The sequence below is a fragment of the Dama dama genome, chromosome 1, assembly GCF_033118175.1.
Source record: "Dama dama isolate Ldn47 chromosome 1, ASM3311817v1, whole genome shotgun sequence".
In the NCBI taxonomy this organism is placed as follows: domain Eukaryota; kingdom Metazoa; phylum Chordata; class Mammalia; order Artiodactyla; family Cervidae; genus Dama; species Dama dama.
This window is the reverse complement of record NC_083681.1, coordinates 45,102,779-45,127,914: the sequence shown is the minus strand read 5'-3', so window position 1 is coordinate 45,127,914 and position 25,136 is coordinate 45,102,779. Positions and strand designations below refer to the sequence as shown.

The window sequence follows — 25,136 nt, the reverse complement described above, 5'->3', positions numbered from 1 at the left end:
AGCTATTTCAAATCATAAAAGACAATGCTATGAAAGTGCTACACTCAATATACCAGCAAATTTGAAAAACTCAGCAGTGGCCACGGGACTGGAAAAGGTGAGTTTTCACTCCAATTCCAAAGAAAGCCAATACCAAAGAATGTTCAAACTACCACATAATTGCACTCATCTCACATGCTAGCAAAGTAATGCTCAAAATTCTCCAAGCCAGGCTTCAGCAATACGTGAACTGTGAACTTCCAGATGTTCAAACTGGAGTTAGAAAAGGCAGAGGAACCAGAGATCAAATTGCCAACATCCATTGGATCATCGAAAAAGCAAGAGAGTTCTAGAAAAACATCTACTTCTGCTTTATTGACTACACCAAAGTCTTTGACTGTGTAGATCACAACAAACTGGAAAATTCTGAAAGAGATGGGAATACCAGACCACCTGACCTGCATCCTGAAAAATCTGTATGCAGGTCAGGAAGCAACAGTTAGAACCGGACATGGAACACCAGACTGGTTCCAAATCAGGAAAGAAATATGTCAAGGTTGTATATTGTCACAGGTTTATTTAACTTATATGCAGAGTACATCATGAGAAATGCTGGGCTGGAGGAAGCACAAGCTAGAATCAAGATTGCCGGGAGAAATATCAATAACCTCAGATATGCAGTTGGCAGGAACCAAAGAAGAACTAAAAAACCTCTTGATGAAAGTGAAAGAGGAGAGCGAATAAGTTGGCTTAAAACTCAACATTCAGAAAACTAAGTCATGGCCTCTGGTCCCATCACTTCATGGCAAATAGATGAGGTAACAATGCAAACAGTGAGAGACTTTATTTTGGGGGGGAAGCTCCAAAATCACTGCAGATGGTGACTGCAGCCATGAAATTAAAAGACACTTGTACCTTGGAAGAAAAGCGATGACCAACCTAGACAGCATATTAAAAAGCAGAGATATTACTTTGCCAACAGAAGTCCATTTAGTCAAACCTATGGTTTTTCCAGTAGTCATGTATGGATGTAAGAGTTGGACTATAAAGAAAGCTGAGCACCAAAGAACTGATGCTTTTGAACTGTGGTGTTGGTGTTCAAACTGTGATTTGAACTGAGAATCCCTTGGACTGCAAGGAGATCCAACCAGTCAATCCTAAAATCCTGAATATTCATTGCAAGGACTGATGCTGAAGCTGAAACTCCAATACTTTGGCCACCTGATGCAAAGAACTGACTCAATGGAAAAGACCCTGATGCTGGGAAATATTGAAGGTGGGAGAAGGGGATGACAGAGGATGAGATGGTTGGATGGCATCACTGACTCAATGGACGTGAATTTGAATAAGCTCTAGGAGTTTCAGATAGACCGGGAAACCTGGTGTGCTTCAGTCCATGGGATTGCAAAGAGTCTGACGTGACTGAGCTGAGCTGAATTGAGTACATCCAAGCGAACTACTGGTAGTGGTGGCTCAGATGGTAAAGAATCTGCCTGCAGTGTTGGAGTCTTGGTTTCAATCCTTGGGTTGGGAAGATGCCCTGGAGAAAGGAACTGCAACCCACTCCATTACTCTTGCCTAGAGTGTCCCATGGACAGAGGAGCCTGATGGGCCATAGTCCATGGGGTCAGACACGACTGAGCGACTAAGATTTTCACTTTCATTTTCAGTGAAGCACTAACAGGTGCATTGTTAAAAAAAAAATACTCATTAGATACTCTGGAATATTGTGAATCATTACAAAGAATGAAGGCAATTGATACACACTCACATGGAATTGTCTAAAATTTTTCTTTAGTAAAGAAAAGTAATTTCAAAGCAGTACAAATAATAACTAACAATAGGCCACATGGAAGTCAGAAACAAGGAAGAGATTCTTGGCTTATCTAGAAAAGGAAGACTGGGATGGACATAAATATGGGCAGGGAAAGAAAGAAGTATTTTTTTTTTAATTGAAGTATAGTTTCTGCACAATATCATATACAGGGGTATAATATAGTAATTCACATTTTTAAAGGTTATATTCCATTTACAGTTATTATAAAATATTGGCTATATTCCCTGTGTTGTACAATATATCCTTGTAGCTTATTTTATACCTAATAGTTTTTACCTTTACTCCTCGACCCTTGTATTGCCCCTTTCTGCTTCCCTCTCCACTGGTAATCACTAGTTTGTTCTTTATGAGTCTGCTTCCTTTTTACTATGGGGAATAAATATCTTTGATAATTTGATATCTATCTCAAGAATTCAGGATTTGAGGAAACACTATGATAAGTGGGAAATGCCAAGTCTGAATTAAATTGTGGGTCATTTTGACACAGAGAAAAGCATCTGACTCTTCCTGCAGTTTTCCAGGTGTACCTAAACAGGAACCACAGGACAGAGTTCAAGAAAATAGTTCTAGGTACCTTGTCATGATTGCTTCTCAGAAATGTCACAGATGATCACAGCATAGCCTATGTTAATTATATTTGTCCAAATCAAGTTTCAAACCTAATTAGATCTTTGTAGTTATAATATGTATGTAAATAATGAAGAGGATAAATGAAGCCCTTAAGACCTTAATAAATATCTTAGCAAGCATAATCACGTAGGAACATGAAAACACATCTAATTTTCTCAATCTCATTAGATTTTCTCCCATTGGATTTTCAATAGAATGTCAACAAACCTGTGTATGTCTGATGCTGAGGCATTTATGGTCTTTCTTGTACTCTAATGGTCCTAAATCCTGCAGAAATAAGCCCTGCTATACACAAGTGATCCCTGGAGTCTGTCTCCATCATAATACTAGACAAGCAGGTAACATTCATTCATTGTTGTTGATTTATAAATGTCCTTTTGCACTTGTAGTGGAAGCTTATATTTGCTTACTTGATGTGATTCTCATTTATGGATTATTCATTCATTGTCATCCATTGCTAGGTGTGTTAACATGTACCGTTTAACACGGTACCATGTGAAGTAAGTAGTATTATTATCTCAATTTTTAAAATAAGGAAATTGCATCTTAGAAAGATTTTGTAACTTTTACAAGATCACCTAGTTAGTAAGTGGCAGACCTGGATTTTATCCCTAGATCTTTTGGCTGTGAAATCTTCTCTTTTCATTGCAGCCCTGTATGTCATGCTTTCTATATCATATCAGCATTCATATCATATTTTGAATTCATGAGTCTTTCATGTATATATTTTCTTACACAAATATAAGATTTATTCTAGATTTGTGTCTTTTGAGCCCCTGACACAATCCTGAGACTAATTAATGAAACCAGAGGTTTAGCCTGTGTCCTTAGTCACTCATTCATGTATGACTCTTTGTGACCTGTCAGACTGTAACCTGCCAGGCTCCTCTGTCCAGGCAATAATACTGGGGTGGGTTGCTTTTGCTTACTCTAGGGGATCTTCCAGACCCAGGGATCAAACCTGAGTCTCCTGTGTCTCCTACATTACAGGTGGATTCTTTACCCATTGAGCCATAAGGGAAGCCCAGAGATATAGCTGCTGCTGCTAAGTCGCTTCAGTCGTGTCCGACTCTGTGCGACCCCATAGACGGCAGCCCACCAGGTCCCCCATCCCTGGGATTCTCCAGGCAAGAACACTGGAGTGGGTTGCCATTTCCTACTCCAATGCATGAAAGTGAAAAGTGAAAGTGAAGTCGCTCAGTCATGTCTGACTCTCAGCAACCCCACGGACTGCAGCCTACCAGGCTCCTCCATCCATGGGATTTTCCAGGCAAGTGTACTGGAGTGGGGTGCCATTGCATTCTCAGAGAGATATAGCATTCTTACATTATTATTATGAAGTTAATTTATATAAATATTTGATCAAATGCATTGATTTTAATCATTTCATAGAGTATGAGGTTTTCATAGCTGACTAAGAATTAGGTAAAAATAAAGTACTGATAGTTATTTATCTATGTATTTCGTGAAAGATTTCAATGTTGAGGTTTTTTTTTTTAGAGTAGCAAATGTTCCAGTTGGCAATTCAGGAGTCTACACATGGTCAACTCTGTTCCCTTCAAAATTGATGACATTTCTTGTCCCCCAAGTAGCAGGTTTTGGTATTTGATAGCAGTGCTTCTGAAGTACTATTTGATATTTAATAGTACTTGCTGATTTTTTTCATTGTTTTGTATTTGCTTTTTCAAGTAGTCTGGCTTGTTTCTTACTGGGATGCTGGAACAACCTCAAAACTACAGGTAGCTGCAGCTTAATTGAGCTTCTTCTCTTTTTAAAAAATTCTTATATTGGCATTGTCTTCACATTTCCCTTGACCCAACAACAAATTACTCTTTAACACATCAAATATTTCCCTAATCTGCCCACTGTTCTCATTCCTTGTTACTGGCACCCAAGCCAGCATTATACTGCACTTGTACTACTATTGATAAAACATTCTAGCAAGGTTTTCTGCTAATTCTCTTACTCCTCTACAGTTTAGCCCCCCTAGAGTTGCTGGAATTATCTTATTATTAAGTAAATTAGAGTATGACTTCCTGTTTAAAACTTTTTATTGTTCCCATTGCACTTAGAATGTTCAAACTTCATCTTCATTTGTGTCATTTATGCTTTACTTTAAATGTTCCCTCTACACAGAGGTTTCTCCTGATCAATTTATTTTATTTTTATTATTTATTTACTTTTGACCAAATCAGGTCTTAGTTGTGTGTGATCTTTTGTTGCAGTGTATGGGCTCTTTGCTGTGGCACAGGGCTCTTTAGTTGAGGTGTGCGGGCTCAGTAGTTGTGGTGTTTGAGCTTAGTTGCCCTGCAACATATAGGATCTTATTTCACCAACCAGAGATGGAACTGGAGTCCCCCGAATTGGAAGGTGGATTCTCAACCACTGAACAACCTGGGAAGTCCCTTGACCAATTTAAAATCAGCCACAAATTCATTATCAAATCACCATATTTTAATTCTCTGCATAGCACTTCAGTTCAGTTCAGTTCAGTCGCTCAGTTGTGTCCGACTCTTTGTGACCCCATGAATCACAGCACGCCAGGCCTCCCTGTCCATCATCAACTCCTGGAGCTGACTCAAACTCATGTCCAGACAGTCGGTGATGCCATCCAGCCATCTCATCCTCCGTCATCTCCTCTCATCCTGCCCCCAGTCCCTCCCAGCATCAGGGTCTTTTCCAATGAGTCAACTCTTCTCATGAGGTGGCCAAAGTATTGGAGTTTCAGCTTCAGCATCAGTTCTTCAAATGAACAACCAGGACTTATCTCCTTTAGGATGGACTGGTGGGATCTCCTTGCAGTCCAAGGGACTCTCAAGAGTCTTCTCCAACACCACAGTTCAAAAGCATCAATTCTTTGGAACTCAGCTTTCTTCACAGTCCAACTCTCACATCCATACATGACCACTGGAAAAACCATAGCCTTGACCAGACGGACCTTTGTTGGCAAAGTAATGTCTCTGCTTTTTAATATGCTGTCTAGGTTGGTCATAACTTTCCTTCCAAGGAGTAAGCGTCTTAATTTCATGGCTGCAGTCACCATCTGCAGTGATTTTTGAGCCCCCAAAAATCCAGTCAGACACTGTTTCCCCATCTATTTCCTATAAAGTGATGGGACCAGATACCATGATGTTAGTTTTCTGAGTGTTGAGCTTTAAGCCAACTTTTTCACTCTCCTCTTTCACTTTCATCAAGAGGCTTTTTAGTTCCTCTTCACTTTTTGCCATAAGGGTGGTGTCATCTGCATATCTGAGGTTATTGATATTTCTCCCAGCAATGGATTCCAGCTTGTGCTTCTTTCAGCCCAGCGTTTCTCATGATGTACTCTGCATACAAGTTAAATAAGCAGGGTGACAAGATACAGCCTTGACATACTTCTTTTCCTATTTGGAACCAGTCTGTTGTTCCATGTCCAGTTCTAACTGTTGCTTCCTGACCTGCATACAGGTTTCTCAAGAGGCAGGTCAGGTGGTCTGGTATGCCCATCTCTTTCAGAATTTTCCAGTTATTGTGATCCACAGAGTCAAAGGCTTCAGCACAGTCAATAAAGCTGAAATAGATGTTTTTCTAGAACTCTCTTGCTTTTTCTATGATTCAGTGGATGTTGGCAATTTGATCTCTGGTTCCTCTGTGTTTTCTAAAACCAGCTTGAACATCTGGAGGTTCACAGTTCACGTATTGCTGAAGCCTGGCTTGGAATATTTTGAGTATTACTTTACTAGCATGTGAGATGAGTGCAATTATGCGGTAGTTTGAGCATTCTTTGGCATTCCCTTTCTTAGGGATTGGAATGAAAACTGGCCTTTTCCAGTCCTGTGGCCACTGCTGAGTTTTCCAAATGTGCTGGCATATTGAGTGCAGCACTTTCATAGCATCATCTTTCAGGATTTGAAATAGCTCAACTGGCATTCCATCATCTCCACTAGCTTTGTAGTGATGTTTTCTAAGGCCCACTTGACTTCACATTCCAGGATGTCTAGCTTTAGCTGAGTGATCACACCACTGTGATTATCTGGGTAGTGAAGATCTTTTTTGTACAGTTCTTCTGTGTATTCTTGCCACCTCTTCTTAATATCTTCTGCTTCTGTTAGGTCCATACCATTTGTGTCCTTTATCGAGCTCATCTTTGCATGAAATGTTCCCTTGGTATTTCTAATTTTCTTGAGAATATTTCCCATTCTGTTGTTTTCCTGTATTTCTTTGCATTGATCGCTGAGGAAGGCTTTCTTATCTCTCCTTGCTATCCTTTGGAATTCTGCATTCAAATGGGAATATCTTTCCTTTTCTTATTTGCGTTTCGCTTCTTTTCTTTTCATAGCTATTTGTAAGGCCTCCTCAGACAGCCATTTTTCTTTTTTGCGTTTCTTTTCCATGGCGATGGTCTTGACCCCTGTCTCCTGTACAATGTTATGAACCTCTGTCCATAGTTCATCAGGCACTTTGTCTATTAGATCTAGTCCCTTAAATCTATTTCTCCCTTCCACTATATAATCATAAGGGATTTGATTTAGGTCATACCTGAATGGTCTAGTGGTTTTCCCTACTATCTTCAGTTTAAGTCTGAATTTGACAATAAGGAGTTCATGATCTGAGCCACAGTCAGCTCCCAGTCTTGTTTTTGCTGACTGTATAGAGTTTCTTCTTGATTCAGAAGAGAAACAGGGCATTTCCTTTCATCATGTATTGGCATGTACTGTTCATAGTCTCACCTGTGAGTGGGCTGAGAGTGGCCAATGTGACCAAGAAACAGATATTGTTTAAACAATATTACATTACATTAGTTATATTATAATTGTAATAAAAATATGGATATTGTTAAATACTAGCAAAGTGATTGTGTTTCACCTCTGGTTCTCATCAAATTTCCAAACATCATTGCTTTGATCAAATGATCCAAATGTGAGTGCTCACTGTCTTCCGATCTGAGCCATTGATCTTTTGTGAGTATCTTTGGACTTAAGATAATGCACGTCAATATTCTCAAATCATGCATAATGTAAATACATTTGGGAATATTTTGTAAAGTATAAGCATTAGACTAAATTGAGATCAATGTTCTGATTTTTTTGATAGGTTGGCTGGCAAAGTAATTACATAAATTATGAGATCATTCCATTTAATTTAATATCCACTGGTTTTCATTTCAAAAGGCATCATTCCAAGTAAGATGGAGATTGGAAACCACACAATGGTAACAGAATTCATTCTTTTGGGGTTAACAGAGCATCCTACACTTTGCTCCGTCTTCTTTGTGGTTTTTCTAGGAATCTATGTTGCTACCATATTGGGCAATCTCAGCATAATCACATTAATTCAGAGAAGCCCTCAACTTCACACCCCAATGTATCTGTTCCTCAGCCATCTGGCCTTTGTGGACATTGGTTACTCCTCATCAGTCACACCTATTATGATTGTGAGCTTCCTAGAAGTAAGAACTACCATCCCAGTTGCTGGCTGTATAGCTCAGCTTGGATCTGATGTTATCTTTGGAACAGCGGAGTGCTTCCTGTTGGCTGCCATGGCCTATGATCGCTACGTGGCCATCTGTTCCCCACTTCTATACTCTACACACATGTCTCCCAGGGTCTGCATCATCTTACTGATTGCTTCCTACCTGGGAGGATGTGTGAATGCTTCGTCATTTATTGGATGTTTACTGAGCCTGACTTTCTGTGGACCAAATAAAATCAACCATTTCTTCTGTGACCTACCACCACTAGTGAAGCTCTCTTGTTCCCATGTTTATGTTGCTGAAATATCTCCTGCCATCTCAGCTGGGTCAATCATTGTAATCACACTGTTTACCATAATTGTTTCATATCTATACATCCTCCACTCAATCCTGAAGATGCACTCTACAGAGGGAAGGTCCAAGGCCTTCTCTACTTGCACTTCCCACCTCACAGCAGTCACTTTGTTTTATGGGACAGTCACATTTGTTTATGTCATACCAAAGTCAAGCTACTCACCTGACCATATTAAAGTGGTATCTGTCTTCTACACAGTGGTGATCCCCATGTTGAACCCTCTGATCTACAGTCTGAGGAACAAAGAGGTGAAAGAGGCCATGAGAAAACTGATGACTAGAATGCATCAGTCATTTTGAAACAAATGCAACATGAATCCAGAAATGGCAAAAAAATAATTTCAAGAACTTTTGATGGGGACTTCCATGGTGATTCAGTGGCTAAGACTCTACACTCCCAATGCAGGAGGACCTGGTTAGGGAATGACCCCACATGCTGCATCTTAGAGGTCACATGCTGCAACCAAAGATCCTGCATGCTGCCAACTAATGATACTGCATGCTGCAATTAAGATCAAAGATCCCATGTGCTGCAATTAAGACCCAGCCAAATAAATAAATAAATATTAAAAAACATATGTGATAAGTATTTATGTTGTCCATTAGTCTTATCATTTTATGTGAAAACCTATCTTAAACATAAAATGCCCAAACACTGATTAATGCCAACTTTAACTTATAATTTTCTAGAGTCACAGAGTACAGCATTTTCATGAAAATCAGCTAGATTCAAATGAAATGTGTATATTTCAGGATGAGGATATCTAGAGAATATGTTTTTACTTCTTCTCTTCTCTGTTCATTATTTATAGAGTCTGATTAGAGGATGTTCCTTTTTCTTCTGTTAAATTATACAGTTTAAAAAGAGAAACAAGACCAGAAAAAAAAAATGAAAAAAAAAAAAAAAAGTCATCTTATAAATTAACATCTCAAAAGACATCATGTACTCAACTAGGAATGCAACTGATGGTGGTGTTGACAGTGCAGGTTACTTTCTATGGAAGACTTGGTTTCTTTTATACAGGGTTATCATTTTCTTTGGGAATAGTGATGCTGAAAGTCTTGAAAAGCTTCATTCCCATCTAATCTAAGCCAGACCAAAAGAATTTGTTCTACACTTTCATCACCAGAAGACTCAATCAGATAATAAAGAAATCCTGAAGGCTTAGCCTTTGAGAGTTCCCTTAAGTTTTTCCTACTTCTCAAAGGTTGGTTCGCAAAGCTTGTTTTGCAAAGTTTGGCTTGAACCTTTGCAGACAAGCCTTTGAATATTAGGAAGAACTACTGGGGACTAGTGGGCAGGAATGAGGGTTAAGGCATAGCGGAGCTTTCTTTTTTTTAAATTTTTTTCATTTATTTTTATTAGTTGGAGGCTAATTACTTCACAACATTGCAGTGGGTTTTGTCATACATTGACATGAATCAGCCATGAAGTTACTGGAGCTTTCTTTTAGCAAGCTAGTTGGCATTTTCAGAGCATTAAATTATAGATTAAGACCCTCGGCTGATGCAGACATAGAATATACCTGCCATCCCTCTTTGTAATATGTCTCAAGAAGGTGTTTATTGCCACTGCTTCTGTTACCATTTTTACATTTGGGTTTCTTCTAAATTTCTATTTGTCCAGACAATTTATACTGTCATCAAGAATTGGCTAATGCCTTTTCTTCCCTTCAAAGTGTCTCTGTAAGGCAGATGAGACTATGCACTTGTCCTTAGGTGTGAAATTTGCTCACCTATATGGATGTCATTTCATCAAGGCTTTCTTGAATCCTCTGCTCCTAGTTCATCAAATACATAAATATGATCTTCATTTCTTCAAGGTTTTTCTTGTTACCATACAATCAAATGTTTTTCATATCCTTGTATGTTCTAATTCAGATATGAAAGTACCACTTTGACTTATGAGTATTAGAGCAATCTAGAATTGCTGAAATAAGCACAACTTTGGTTGGACTTTTATTCATCTTATTATCATTGGATTTGATATCCTAATATTTGGTTTAGGATGTCTGCATCTCTTTTCATGAGAGAAATTGGCATATCATTTTCCATTCTTGAAGTGAAATTTATAAGTGGAGATATCAAAATACAAAAATGATTTGGAAAGGGTTTCTTTGTTGTCTTTTCTCAGAAGAACTTTTTATAGGATCAGTGATATTTATACCTATAATATTTGTAAGACTTCAATGGTGAAGCCATTTGGGCTTTCCATTTTTATAGAAAAATTTTTACTATAAGACTCATTTTCATTAATGAATAAAGAAATATCTAGTTCCTCAATTTATTTCTTTGTCATTTTTGATAACATATTCTTCAAAATAATTTTCCAATTTCTTTATATTTCAAAATTATATTTTATTTTTATATTCCATAAGATACGTAATGTTCTATTTTCATTTCAATATTGTATTTTCTATATATATTGTTAATAAATTTTGCTAGTGTTTTATCAATTTTATCAGCATTTTCAAAGGATAAAATTTTGATTTGTGCTTTTTTGCACTGTACATTAATTTTCTATTTCATAATTTATATTCAATTTTTACTACTTTCTTCTTTCTTTCTTTGGGTTTGTATAATTTAAAGTTTTTTATTTAAATTCTTGAGAAGCCTTGAGAAAGACACTTTGATAAGTTTTCCATCTTTTTTGCAATATACCATGTAAAAAATCAAGAAACTTACTTTAGTGGCTCTGCTAACATCAAAGAAGATTTTAAAAAGACTTTTGTCTCTAGAAACAAAGAAGGTCATTACACAGTGATAAAAAGATCAATTCAACAGGAAAATATAACAATTGTAAATATGTTTGCACTCAACAGGGGCTTCCCTGGTGGCTCAGGTGGTAAAAGAGTCTGCCTGCAATGCGGGAGACCCAGGTTTGATCCCTGGGTCAGGAAGATCCCCCGGAGAAAGGAATGGCTACCCACTGCAGTATGCTTGTGTGGAGAATTCCAAGGACAGAGGAGACTGGCAGGCTACAGTCCACGAGGTCACAAAGAGCCAGACATGACTAAGCAACTAACTCTTTTCACTTTTTATGCACTCAATATCAAAACACCTAAATGAAACAAATATTGATAAACCTGAAAGGATAAATTGACAATACAATCATAGTATTTTTAAATATTCCAGTTTCAATGGATAATGGATAGAACACCTGGACAGAAAATTAGTAAAGAAATAACAGATTTGAACATTATAGACCAAAGAGGGGCTTCCTTGGTGGCTCAGTCAGTAAAGAATCCACCTACAATTCAGGAGATCTCTTGCAATTCAGGAGACCTGGGTTCATTCCTGGGTAAGGAAGATCCCCTGGAGAAGGAAATGACAACCCACTCCAGTATTCTTGGCTGGGAAATCCCATGGACAGAGGAGCCTGGCGGGCTACAGTCCAAGGGGTCCAAAGAGTCAAACATGACTTAGCAACTAAACCAACCAACAAAACAGACCAAGTGAGCCTAACAGACATACACAGGACTTTTCACCCAATGGCAGAAGGAAACACATTCTTCTCAAGCACACACTTCAGGACTGACCACTTATGAGATCACAAAATAGTTCTTAACAAAATTAAGAAAACTGAAATTGTACTAGCTATATATAAGTATCTTTTCCAACCACAATGGAATGAAACTTGAAATCAATGACATCAAGAAAAGGAAAAAACTCACAAATACTTGGAAGCTAAATAACACTCTCTTGAACAAGCACTGAGTCAGAGAATATCAAAGGAAAATGTATAAAAATCTTGAGATAAATGAAGAGGGAAATGCAACTAATAAAACGTATGATATGCAGCTAATGTAGTACCAAAAGGGAAGTTTATAGTGATAAATGTCTATATTTAAAAGGAAAAAATTTTAAAATAACTGAATTTTATATCTCAAGGGGCTAGAAAAAGAAGAAAAAACCCAGCATTAGCAGAAGGAAGGAAATAGTAAAGATTACAGCAGAAACAAATCTAATAGAGAATAGAAAAATAATTTCAAAAATCTATAAAGTTAAGATTGAATTTTAAAAAATAAGCCAAATAGACAAATCTATAGCTAGACTAAGGAAAAGAGAGGGCTCAATAAATAAAATCATAAGTGAAAGAAGAAACATTAAATGGATGCCTCAGAAATAAAAAAATATCATAAGGGATTATATAAATGTGTGTGAACAAACTGGATAACCTAGAAACATGTATAAATCCTAGAAGCAAACAACTATTAAGATTGAATCAAGAATAAATAGAAAGTTAAAACAGAATTATCATATGATTCAACAATACCACTTCTGGATATATATCTGAAGGAAATGAAAACATTATCTCAAAGGAGATACATGTGTTCCCATGTTTACTGCAGCCTTATTCACCATATCCAAGACATAGAAATAACCTAAGTGTCCATCAACATAAATGGATAAAGAAAATGTAATATATATACTACAGTGCACACATCCAGTGTAAGACAATTGACAATTGTATTGGTCTATACAAAAGAATCAACTCAAAATGGATTAAAGACTTAAATGTAAGACCTAAAACTGTAAGAATAAAACCCCTAGAAGAAAACACAGGGGAAAAAAGATTCATGTCATTGGCTTTGGCAGTGATTTCTTTAATACCAAACGGAAAGCACAGGCAATAAAAATAAAAATGGACCCGTGAGATTGCATCAAACCAAAAAGCTTCTGCACAGCATGGAAATAACGGAGTGAAAAGACAACTATAGAATAGGAGAAAGTATCTGCAAACTATACATCTGGTAAGGAGTTGATTTCCAAAATATGTAAGGAATTAATACAACTCTACAGCATAAAAACTAATAACTCAATTTAAAAAATGGGCTAAAGACTTGAGTAGACTTCTCCAAAGAATACATAGAGGTAGCTACCAGGTATATTAAAAGGTGCTGAACGTCGCTAATCATCAAATAAATACGAATCAAAACCAGAATGAGATATCACCTCACAAATATCAGGATAGCTATTACAAAGTAAAACAAAACCAAGACAACAAGTATCGGCAAGGATATGGAGAAGGAGGAAACTCTTGTGCAATTTTGTGGGAAATGAAAAATGATGCAGTTGGTATGGTAAACAGTGGGAAGTTCCCTCAAATAATTAAAAATAGAACTACCATATAATCTACTAATCCCACCTCTAGACTTTTACCTAAAACAAAACTGAAATCAGTATCTCAAAGAGATATTAGCACTCTCATGTTCACTGGGCACTACTAACAGCAGCCAAAAATATGGAAGCAATGTGAATATCCATCAACAGAGAAATAGATAAAGAAATTCTGGTAGACATGGAATCATAATAGACATGGAATAATAATGGAATATTATTGTGCTAAAAAGAAAGACATTCTGTAGTATGTGATAACATAGATGAACCTGGAGAACATTATGCTAAGTGAAATAAGCCAGTCATAGGACAGGACTGCATGATTCTAATTTATAAGGTTTCTAAAGGAGTCAAGTTCACAGGAGCTGCAACAAGATGGAATGATGGTTCTCAGGGGCTGAGGTTCAAGTGAAATGAGGAGACATAAACCAATAGACATTAAATTTCAGTTAAGCAACATGAGTAAGTTGTAGAGATCCGCTATAAAATATTGTACCTGTACAATATTATACTGTATACTTTAAAACCTATTAAGAGAATAAGTCTCATGCTAACTGTTCTTATCACTATAAAATAAACCTAAAAAATAGATTATTTATTCACTCACTCATTCATTCATTCCTTTAGTACTGCTATAAACCATGTACTGTGCAATATTCTAAAAATAAAGTGTTGACCAAGGTAGATAGGACCCCTTCCTCATGGAAGTTGTAGGACAGTAGGTAAAAAAGACATTATGCAATTATTCACTCCAGTACCTATACAATTAAAAGTGTGCAAGTGCAAAACATATTTCAGAATTCTATGAAATTCCTTGCCAGGGGAATATGACTCAGTCTAAGGTATCAGGGGAGGTTTCAGTAGTGAAATAAATTCATTTAAACCTTAGATTTAAGGTGACTAGAAGTTAGTCTTTCACTGAAAGGGGTTGAGTGATGGATACAATTATAAAATGGTTTGTAGTTGGCTAAAGATAGAGATGTGGGAGTATTTATCTTTAGGTCATAGCACCGTGTATGACACACAGAAAGACTTTTTAAAAAATTGTTGAACACTAAATTAATAAATATCTATATACTGCCACCTATATTCCCAAATCAAATCCAAGATGATGGAGTAGAAGGATACACACTCACCTTCTCCTGGGAGAACTCCAAAATTGCAACAAGCTGCTGAACAACTATTGACAGGAGAATGTTGAAACCCTCAAAAAAAAGATACCCCACGACCAAGGGCAAAGAAGAAGCTGCAGCAAGATGGTAGGAGGGGGGTTTAAAATCAAACCTCATAGCCACCAGAGATGCTTGGAGGGTACAAACAAAACCATGTGCACATCAGGGTCAAGGGAAAGGAGCAGTGACCCCCAAGGAGACTGAACCAGACCTGCTTTTGAGTGTTTGAGGGTCTCCTGCAGAGGCATGGCTGAGCAGCAGCCTGCTGCAGAGACAGAGGCTCCAGCAATAGCAGTCCTGGGAGATGTAGTGTGTAGCATAAGTCCTTTTAAAGGAGGTGGCCATTAGTTCTACTATAGAGCCGCTGGGTGGGTGACTCACAAACTGAAGAACAATCATACCGAAGAAGTTCTCACACTGCTGCTAAAGTTCTAGGCCACACAAGAGTCTTCCCAATCTGGGAATCTGGTAAAGGGACTGAGTATAGCCAGGGAATTTGACTTTGATGGTCAGCAAGATTGATTACAGAACTTCTACTGGACTGGAGAAACGCAGACTCTTGGAGGACACAAACAAAACCTTGTGTGCACCAGGACCCAGGAGAAAGGAGCAGTGACCCCACAAGAGACTCAATCAGACTTGCCTGTGTGTGCTTGGGAGTCTGTGATGGAGGCATGAGTCAACAGTGGCCTGCCACAGGGTCAGGGGCACTGACTACACCAGTCTTGAGAGGCCCGGCCTGCTAGCATAAGTCCTTTTGGAGTAGGTCACCATTACCACCAATTCCCCTACCAAAGTTTGGCCTCAGGCCAATCTACAGGCAGGGAACACAGCCCCACCCATCAGCAGAAAATTGGATTAAAGACTTAGTGAGCATGGCCTTCCCCACCAGAACAAGACCCAGTTTTCCCCACAGCCAGTTCCTCCCATCAGGAAGCTTGCACAAACCTCTTATTCTAATCCATCAGAGGGAAGAAACAATGAAAACCACAATCACAGAAAACTAACCAAACTGATCACATGGACCACAACCTTGCCTAACTCAATGAAACTATGAGCCATGCCATGTAGAGCCACCCAAAATGGACAGGTCATGATGGAGAGTTCTGACAAAATGTGCTCCACTGGAGAAGGGAATGGCAAACCACTTAAGCATGCTGCTGAACAGTATGAAAGGGCAAAAAGATATGACACTGAAAGATGATGTTTCCAGGTCAGTATGTGTCCAATATGCTACAGGAAAAGAGGAGAAAAATAGCTGCAGAAGGAAAGAAGAGGCTGAGACAAAGCAGAAATATGCCCAGTTGGGAATGGGTCTGGTGGTAAAAATAAAGTCTGATGCTGTAAAGAACAACAATGCATAGGAGCCTGGATTATTAGGTCCATGAATCAAGGTAAATTGGAAGTGGTCAAACAGGAGACGGTCAGAGTGAACATTGACATTGTAGCAATCAGTGAACTAAACTGGACAGGAATGGAGTAGCCCTCACAGTCAACAAGAGTCTGAAATGCAGTACTTGGGTACAATCCCAAAAACAACAGAATGATCTCTGTTTGTTTCCAAGGCAAACTATTCCATATCACAGTGATCCAAGTCTATGGCCCAATTACCAATGCTGAAGAAGCTGAAGTTGAATGGTTATATGAAGACCCACAAGACCTTCTAGACTAACATCCAAAAAGATGTCCTTTTCATCATAGGGGACTAGAATGCAAAAGTAGGAAGTGAAGAGATATCTGGAGTAACAGGCAAGTTTGGCCTTGGAGAAATGAAGCAGGACAAAGCCTAGCAAAGTTTGCCAAGAGAACACACTGGTCATAGCAAACACCCTCTTCCAACAACACAAGAGAAGACTCTACACATGGACATCACCAGATGGTCAATACTGAAATCAGATTGAATATATTCTTTGCAGCAAAGATGGAGAAGCTCTATACTGTCAGAGAAAAGACCAGGAGCTGACTGTAGCTCAGATCATGAACTCCTTATTGCCAAGTTCAGTCTTAAATTGAAGAATGTAGGGAAAACCACTAGACCATTCAGGTATGACCTAAATCAAATCCCTTATGATTATACAGTGAAAGTGACAAATAGATTCAAGGGATTAGATCTGATAGCCAGAGTGCCTAAAGGCCTATGAACAGAGGTTCATAACATTGTATAGGAAGTGGTGATCAAAACCATTCCCAAGAAAAAGAAATGCAAAAAGGCAAAATGGTTGTCTGAGGAGGCCTTAACAATAGCTGAAAAAAGAAGAGAAAGCAAAGGGAAAAAGGAATGATATAGCCATCTGAATGCAGATTTCAGAAAATAGCAAGGAGAGACAAGAAAGCTTTCCTCAGTGATCAATGCAAAGAAATAGAGGAAAACAACAGAATGGATGAGAATAGAGATCTCTTCAAGAAAATTAGGGATATCAAGGGAATATTTCATGCAAAGATGGGCACAATAAAGGACAGAAATGGTATGGACCTAACAGAAGCAGAAGATATTAAGAAGAGGTGACAAGAATACACAGAAGGACTATACAAAAAATATCTTCATGACCCAGATAACCATGATGGTGAGATCACTCACCTAGAGCCAGACATCCTGGAATGCAAAGTGAAGTGGGCCTTAGGAAGCTTCACTACGAACAAAGCTAGTGGAGGTGATGAAACACTGGTTGAGCTATTTCAAATCCTAAAAGATGATGTTGTGAAAGTGCTGCACTCAATATGCCAGCAAATTTGGAAAACTCAACAATGGCCATAGGGCTGGAAAAGGTCAGTTTTCATTCCAATCCCAAAGAAGTTCAATGCCAAAGAATGTTCAAACTACTGAACAATTGCACTCATTTCACTTCCTAGCAAAGTAATGCTCAAAATTCTCCAAGCCAAACTTCAACAGTATGTGAACTGAGAACTTCCAGATGTTCAAACTGGCTTTAGAAAAGGCAGAGAAACCAGAGATCAAATTGCCAACATCCACTGGGTCATCGAAAAAGCTAGAGAATTCCAGAAAAGCATCTACTTCTGTTTCATTGACTATGCGAAAACCTTTGACTGTGTTCAGTTCATTTGCTCAGTCGTGTCCGACTCTTTGCAACCCCAGGAATTGTAGCACGTCAGGCCTCACTGTCCATCACCAACTCCTGGAGTTTACTCAAACTCCTGTCCATCGAGTCAGTGATGCCATTCAGCCATCTCATCCTCTGTCATCCCCTTCTCCTCCTGCCCCCAATCCCTCCCAGCATCAGGGTCTTTTCCAATGAGTCAACTCTTTGCATGAGGTGGCCAAAGTATTGGAGTTTCAGCTTCAGCATCAGTCCTTCCAGTGAACACCCAGTAGATCACAGCAAACTGTGGAAAATTCTTCAAGAGATTGGACTACCAGACTACCATATCTGTCTCCTGAGAAATCTATGCAGGTTGAGAGGCAACAGTTAGACCTGGACACGGAACAACAGACTGATTCAAAATTGGGAAAGGAGTATGTCAAGACTGTATATTGTCACCCTGCTTATTTAACTTATATGCAGAGTACATCATGTGAAATGCCAGGCTAGATGAATCACTAGCTGGAATCAAGATTGCCAGGAGAAATATCAATAACCTCAGATATGCAGATGACACCACCATTATGGCAGAAAGGAAAGTGGAATTAAAAAGTCTCTTGATGAGGGTGAAAGAGGAGAGTGAAAAAACTGGCTTAAAACTCAACATTCAAAAAACTAAGATCATGGCATCCAGTTCCATCACTTCATGGCAAATAGATGGCGAAACAATGGAAACAGTGACAGATTTTATTTTCTTGGGCTCCAGAATCACTGCAGATGATGACTGCAGCCATGAAATTAAAAGATGCTCCTTGGAAGAAAAGCTATGACCAACCTAGACAGCATTAAAAAAAAAAGACACATTATTTTGCCAATAAAGGTCCATATCATCAAATTTATGGTTTTTCCAGTAGTCATATACAGATGTGAGAGCTAGACAATAAAATGGCTGAATGCTAAGGAATTGGTGCCTTTGAACTCTGGTGCTGGAGAAGATTCTTGAGATTCAATTGGTCAGCAAGGAGATCAAACCAGTCAGTCCTAAAGCAAATCAACCCTGAATATTCACTGAAAGGGCTTAAGCTGAAGCTGAAGCTCCAATACTCTGGCCACCTGGTGTGAACAGCTGACTCATTGGAAAATACTCTGATGCTGGGAAAGATTGAAGGCAGAAGGAGAAGGGGATGACAGAGGATGAGATGGTTGGATGGCATCACCAACTCAATGGACATGAGTTTGAGCAAATTCCAGGAGATGGTGAAGGACATGGAAGCCTGGTGTGCTGCAGTCCATGGGGTTGCAAAGAGCAGGACATGACTGAGTGACTGAACAAGAACAACAATATCCCCAACACTGCATCATTAAAGAGGGATACAAAAATAATTAGCCATAGACATTGCATTGTCACTTTAGGGACAGAGTAAGGTTTTCAACTATAATGGATATTAATCAAGTGATGTGAACAAAATATTAGGAGGAGAGCAGGAGTGAAGGGAATTTAATTCTTCCAGATGTCATCCAGAAGGTTTTTGTATCTCTTTTCAGCCACAGTTGGGCTTTCTTAATGCCTAATGGAGGTATGTCTTTCTAAGACAGATGGAACCTTGCAGCATGTCCATTTCCCAACTTGTTGGAGTAGAGGTGTTTGAGCTGTTACAACCTCCTTATGTGGATTATCAGGATTACCTTTGTTCTCAAGGTTATTGATCTATAGGTTCCTTTAAGCCCAAAGTCAAAGGAACCTGATCTTCAAGCTAGAGAATGTTCAGCTATATGGCTGTGATCTAAGAACACAACTAGAATCAACTGTGGCCATGTATCCCGGACAACCTGCGAGTCAATGTGGCAGCTGTGATAAGAAAATGTGTCAGAGTGATGAGAAAAATGTTAGTGTGAACTTCATTGTTCTATTAGAAAGCACACGTATTGGTAGGTCAATGGGGAGAGAGAAGACTTTGCATGTGAGCAATGTCTACTGCTATAGGGTTGCACAGAGTCGGACACAACTGAAGCGACTCAGTATGCATGAATGCACTGGAGAAGGAAATCACAACCCACTCCAGTATTCATGCCTGGAGAATCCCAGGGACAGAGGAGCCTGGTAGGCTGCTGTCTGTGGGGTCGCAAAGAGTCGAACATGACTGAAGTGACTTAGCAGCAGCAGCAGCAACATCGACTGCCAATAAGCCTGGTGTGCATCTCAAGTCCCCTAGTATAAACCTATGATACATATGGAAAACTCATACAATTTTTAAAAATGTGTGTCACTGCCAGTCAGAATGGCTGCTACCCAAAAGTCTACAAGCAATAAATGCTGGAGAGGGTGTGGAGAAAAGGGAACCCTCTTACACTCTTGGTGGGAATGCAAACTAGTACAGCCACTATGGAGAATAATGTGGAGATTCCTTAAAAAACTGGAAATCGAACTGCCATATGACCCAGCAATCCCACTCCTGGGCATACACACTGAGGAAACCAGATCTGAAAGAGACACGTGTACCCCAATGTTCATCGCAGCACTGTTTATAATAGCCAGGACATGGAAGCAACTTAGATGCCCATCAGCAAACGAATGGATAAGAAAGCTGTGGTACATATACACCATGGAATATTACTCAGTCATTAAAAAGAATTCGTTTGAATCAGTTCTAATGAGGTAGATGAAACTGGAGCCCATTATACAGTGAAGTAAGCCAGAAAGAAAAACACCAATACAGTATACTAATGCATATATATGGAATTTAGAAAGATGGAAACGATAACCCTATATGCAAGATAGAAAAAGAGACACAGATGTATAGAACAGACTTTTGGACTCTATGGGAGAAGGCGAGGGTGGGATGATCTGAGAGAACAGCATCGAAACATGTATATTATCAAGTGCGAAATAGATCGCCAGTCCAGGTTGGATGCATGAGACAAATGCTCGGGGCTGGTGCACTGGGATGACCCAGAGGGATGGGATGGGGAGGAAGGTGGGAGGGGGGTTCAGAATGGGGAACACATGTAAATCCATGGCAGATTCATGTCAATGTATGGCAAAAACCACTACAATATTGTAAAGTAATTAGCCTCCAACTAATAAAAATAGTTGGGAAAAAAAATTAAAATGTGTGTCAATTTTTATGTTGATAACAATACTCCAATTCCATTAGATGTATGTTTGTAAACTAAATTGTACTAACAAACCCAAATTATCTCTAAATACAGGTGATATGAAAACCTGGACCACTGAATATAGCTGCATTTCAGAACCACAAATTGTCACAACATTGTTAGTCATGTTGATCTAATAATCAACTTCAAGGATAGTAAAATGTTATGTTTTTCAAATTTAATGAAATCAAAATTTTCATTTTTTCCATTTAACCAAAAAATAAATAGAACCTGAAGTTACTGAGAAAATATTTTATTCATACATTTTTACATAATTATGTTTACACATTATTTCTCTGTCCCAGTAGATGTATACCTATAATTTCTCTATCCCAATGGATTCTCAAAGTAGATTTCCAAAACAAATAATTAATTAGTAATTACAGGTGACATAGATGATTTGGGCCTTATCCCAAATGACACCAACCTCACTTAAATATGCCTTGCTATACAGCAACAAATCCTTGAACACTAGTGTTGCAGGGGATATATCAGTAGTGCATACTTGTTCTTTTTTAAGAACACAGAAATATTTGGTTCTTTTCTATGTATCAGAAATTACAAGTTATTTATTTCAGGCCAATTATTAGTAACTGAGCATTCATTTGTTGTATAAACAGTGCTATGTGTAATCACTAATATCATGTGGTTTAACCCAGGAATCTCATGAGGTATGTATTATTTTCTCATTTTCACAGGTAAGGAAACAGAAGAGCAAACATTTCTTATAATGTGCCTATGATTTAATAGATAGAGGCAGAGCTAGAAACGAATCCTAGGCCTGCATGGCTCCAGAGTCCATGGTGTTCTGCATGTCACTGTGCCTTCTACACTGGCACTCATATTTAACTTTCAAAACTTTTGTGTCTTTCATACATCTGTTTTCTTTAAACATATACAATTCATTTCAGGTTTGGGTGTTTGTCTAGTTAAATGGCCAGAATTTGATCATTCATTTTCATAATCCTTCCCTGGCAGTTCAGACAGTCAAGAATCTGCCTGCAATGTGGGAGACCCAGATTTGACTCCTGGATTGGGAAGATCCCCTGGAGAAGGGAATGGCTACCCACTCCAGTATTCTTGTCTAGAAAATTCCATGGATAGAGGAGCCTGGCAGGCTACAGTTAATAGAGTGGTAGAGTCAGATGCACCTGAGCAATCAACACTTCACTTGTACATAATCTTGGTACTACTCTTACTGTAGCATGCCATTGTCATGATCCACACGTAACACTGAGTAAAATGTGTGTGGTTGCTGATTGTATGTATATATGTTTTCTTGTTTTTGTTCAATTGTTAAGTAGTCTGACTCTTTGTGATCCTATAGACCACAGCGCACCAGGTTTCCCTGTCCTTCACTATCTCCCAGAATTTGCTCAAACTCAAGTCCATTAAGTTGGTGCTGCCATCCAACCATCTCATCCTCTGTTACGCCCTTCTCCTCCTGCCTTCAATCTTTCCCAGCATCATGGTCTTTTCCAATGAGCCAGCTCTTTACATCAGGTGGGCAAAATATTGAAGCTGGAGCTTCAGCATCAGTCCTTCCAATGAATATTCAGGGTTGATTTCCTTTAAGATTGACTGGTTTGATCTTCTTTCAGTCCAAGGGACTCTCAGTCTTCTCCAGAGCCACAGTTTGAAAGCATCCATTCTTTGGCTCTCAGCCTTCTTTATGGTCCAACTCTCACATTCATAGATGACTACTGGAAAAACCATAGCTTTGACTATATGGACCTTTGTCAGCAAATTTATGTCTCTGCTTTTTAATACACTGTCTAGGTTTATCATAGCTTATATGTTTTCTTAATACTTAAGATAGAGGTTCTTTAAAAAACAAATTATTAATAAGAATATGTTGATCATTAAATTAGAGGAGTCACGGAAATGACTGAAGGTATTTAGTACATTCTCACCTGCCCTTGAGTTGTGTGATCTGTTTTGAAGTAAGGGAGCAATATAATGAAGTGCTAATCTTTCAGTCCAGTTTCCTAGCTTTCTTCACTTTGTCTCTGCCTCCCTAACTACCCGTTCCTCTCATCCTCATTTTATGCCCCTGCTTCTTTGTAGTTGCTTAATAGAACTGAAGAAACCAAAACATAACTAACCCAAGTTCCCAAATCTTCCAGTTTTCTCGCATTTAATCCTTGCCCATAAAAATATCTAGACTCTTTGTATTGCTTCATACAATCCCGTAAGTATAAAAAGGTATGGTATAGAAGTTAAGTCCTGGAAGATTTTGCAAAACATCCAGGAGGTTTTGCTCACAACAGTAAAAGTTCTACTTCCATTTTTCATCTTGAACATGGACACCTTTTAGCTCTTGCTATCAAATATTTTTTTTTATTCCAGGAAAAAGATCAAGGAAGAAAGAGATGTCAAAGTTAACATCACATTTTGTGGCCTGATCAGTTGGATAAATGGAGATAGCATTTACTAAGACAGAGATTACTGACTATAGGCATATTTGGGATGGGGCTGGAATATCAAGAGCTACTCTTTCTACGAACATTCATGTTATTTACAGTTCATGTTATTGCAATCAATATTGCTATAAACATTCCTTTGCATATCTCTCTTGCACACAGTTAAGACTTATTCCTTGGTATACACATAGGAATAACATAGCTGACTCCTAAGGTAACTGAGGCTTCAATTTTAATATTTTCATGGAAACTGAAAAGAAAGCTTATGTGCACAAAGTATTCTGTAAATAAGGCAAATTTACCATTTGAAATATGTATAAGATTATATTTAGGTTATGCTTAGGTATGCATATAAAATGTGGGGTCATTCCAGTCAATTTAATCTCCTCTGGTTCTGATTTCAATAGGCACTGTTAAATGAATAGATGGAGGCTGCAAACCGTACAACAGTGACAGAGTTCATTATTTTGGGATTAACGGATAATGTGACACTATGTGCCATCTTCTTTGTGATTTTTCTAGGAGTTTATGTAGTTACCATAGTGGGAAACATCAGCATAATCATCTTAATCCGAAGTAGCCCACAGCTTCACATGCCTATGTACCTTTTCCTTAGCCATTTGGCCTTTGTGGACATTGGGTATTCCACATCAGTTACACCAATCATGCTGATGAGTTTCTTAAAAGAGAGAACTGCCATCCCAATCACTGGTTGTATAGTCCAACTTGCCTCTGATGTTGCCTTTGGGACTACAGAGTGCTTCTTGCTGGCCACCATGGCCTATGATCGCTATGTGGCCATTTGTTCTCCCCTACTCTACTCCACCCAGATGTCCCCAGTGGTCTGCTTCCTCCTGTTGGGGGCCTCCTACTTGGGTGGTTGCATGAATGCTTCATCATTTACTGGCTGTTTGATGAATCTCTCCTTCTGTGGACCAAATAAAATCAATCATTTTTTCTGTGACCTCTTCCCACTCTTGAAGCTTTCTTGTGGCCATGTTTATATTGCTGAGATATCCCCAGCCATTTCATCAGCATCAGTCCTCATAAGCACACTGTTTACCATAATTGTGTCCTACAGCTACATCCTCCACTCAATCCTGAAGATGCGCTCCACTGAGGGGAGGAAGAAGGCCTTTTCGACCTGCACCTCCCACCTCACTGCAGTCACTTTGTTTTATGGGACAGTTTTATTTGTTTATGTGATGCCCAAGTCGAGCTACTCAGCTGATCAGGTCAAAGTGGCATCTGTAATCTACACGGTGGTGGTCCCCATGTTGAACCCACTCATCTACAGTCTGAGGAACAAAGAGGTGAAAGAGGCTATGAGAAAACTAGTGGCTAGAATACACTGGTTTTTCTGAATTAAATCAGATATAAGTCTATAGATAACAAACTATTCATTTGGGGGATTTTTTGCTGGATATTTTGATTGATATTTCTCACGACTGAGTGGCTAACATACATAGACATACATACATCACTAACTTTATTGCTTTTATAATGATAAGCTTCTGTAAATATAAAAGACCAATATTTCCATGTATAAAGTTAAGTGTATCACTAAAATGGGTGTCTGTTTGGTTAAAACTAAATATGGATTCTTCAAGTTGAGAACACCTTTGAAAAATAATTTCTATTTAAAATCCCACTTGCCATTTACAGAATCCTATTTAAATGGAGAGATGCCTCAATGATCAAATTTAATTGTATACCATCTTGTAAAATAACATTCAGGAAAGAAACTTCTCATCAACAGCATATAATAGACAATAATGTTGACAACTCATCAGTTCAGGGTACACCCTTAAAGGTTCTGCTCTGCCTTGGTAAAGGAATAATTCAACTTTTGGAAACATTGATGTTAGTGTCTCAGAAAAGCTTTTGTTTATTTTTACTTTACTTGAGCCAGAGCAAAGATCATGAATCCTCTGTTTGACAATTAAGAAATCTAACCCAGATAGCACAGAAGAA

At 38.5% G+C, this 25,136-nt stretch overlaps 2 protein-coding genes across 2 annotated transcripts; both read left to right on the top strand.

Moving 5' to 3' along the window:
• Positions 1-7,613: 7,613 nt before the first annotated feature.
• Positions 7,614-8,552, top strand: LOC133050342 (olfactory receptor 5P4-like). Its single transcript, XM_061134526.1, has one exon. The coding sequence runs from the start codon at positions 7,614-7,616 to the stop codon at positions 8,550-8,552; it is 939 nt and encodes a 312-aa protein (XP_060990509.1).
• A 15,035-nt stretch (positions 8,553-23,587) lies between these two features.
• Positions 23,588-24,526, top strand: LOC133050238 (olfactory receptor 5P4). Its single transcript, XM_061134427.1, has one exon. It carries the CDS (start codon positions 23,588-23,590, stop codon positions 24,524-24,526), a length of 939 nt encoding a protein of 312 aa, XP_060990410.1.
• Positions 24,527-25,136: the final 610 nt, after the last annotated feature.

What these genes read in the sequence shown, in the direction of transcription:
- LOC133050342 (XM_061134526.1), top strand. Translation starts at nt 7,614, where the DNA reads ATGGAGATTGGAAACCACACAATGGTAACAGAATTCATTCTTTTGGGG.
- LOC133050238 (XM_061134427.1), top strand. Translation starts at nt 23,588, where the DNA reads ATGGAGGCTGCAAACCGTACAACAGTGACAGAGTTCATTATTTTGGGA.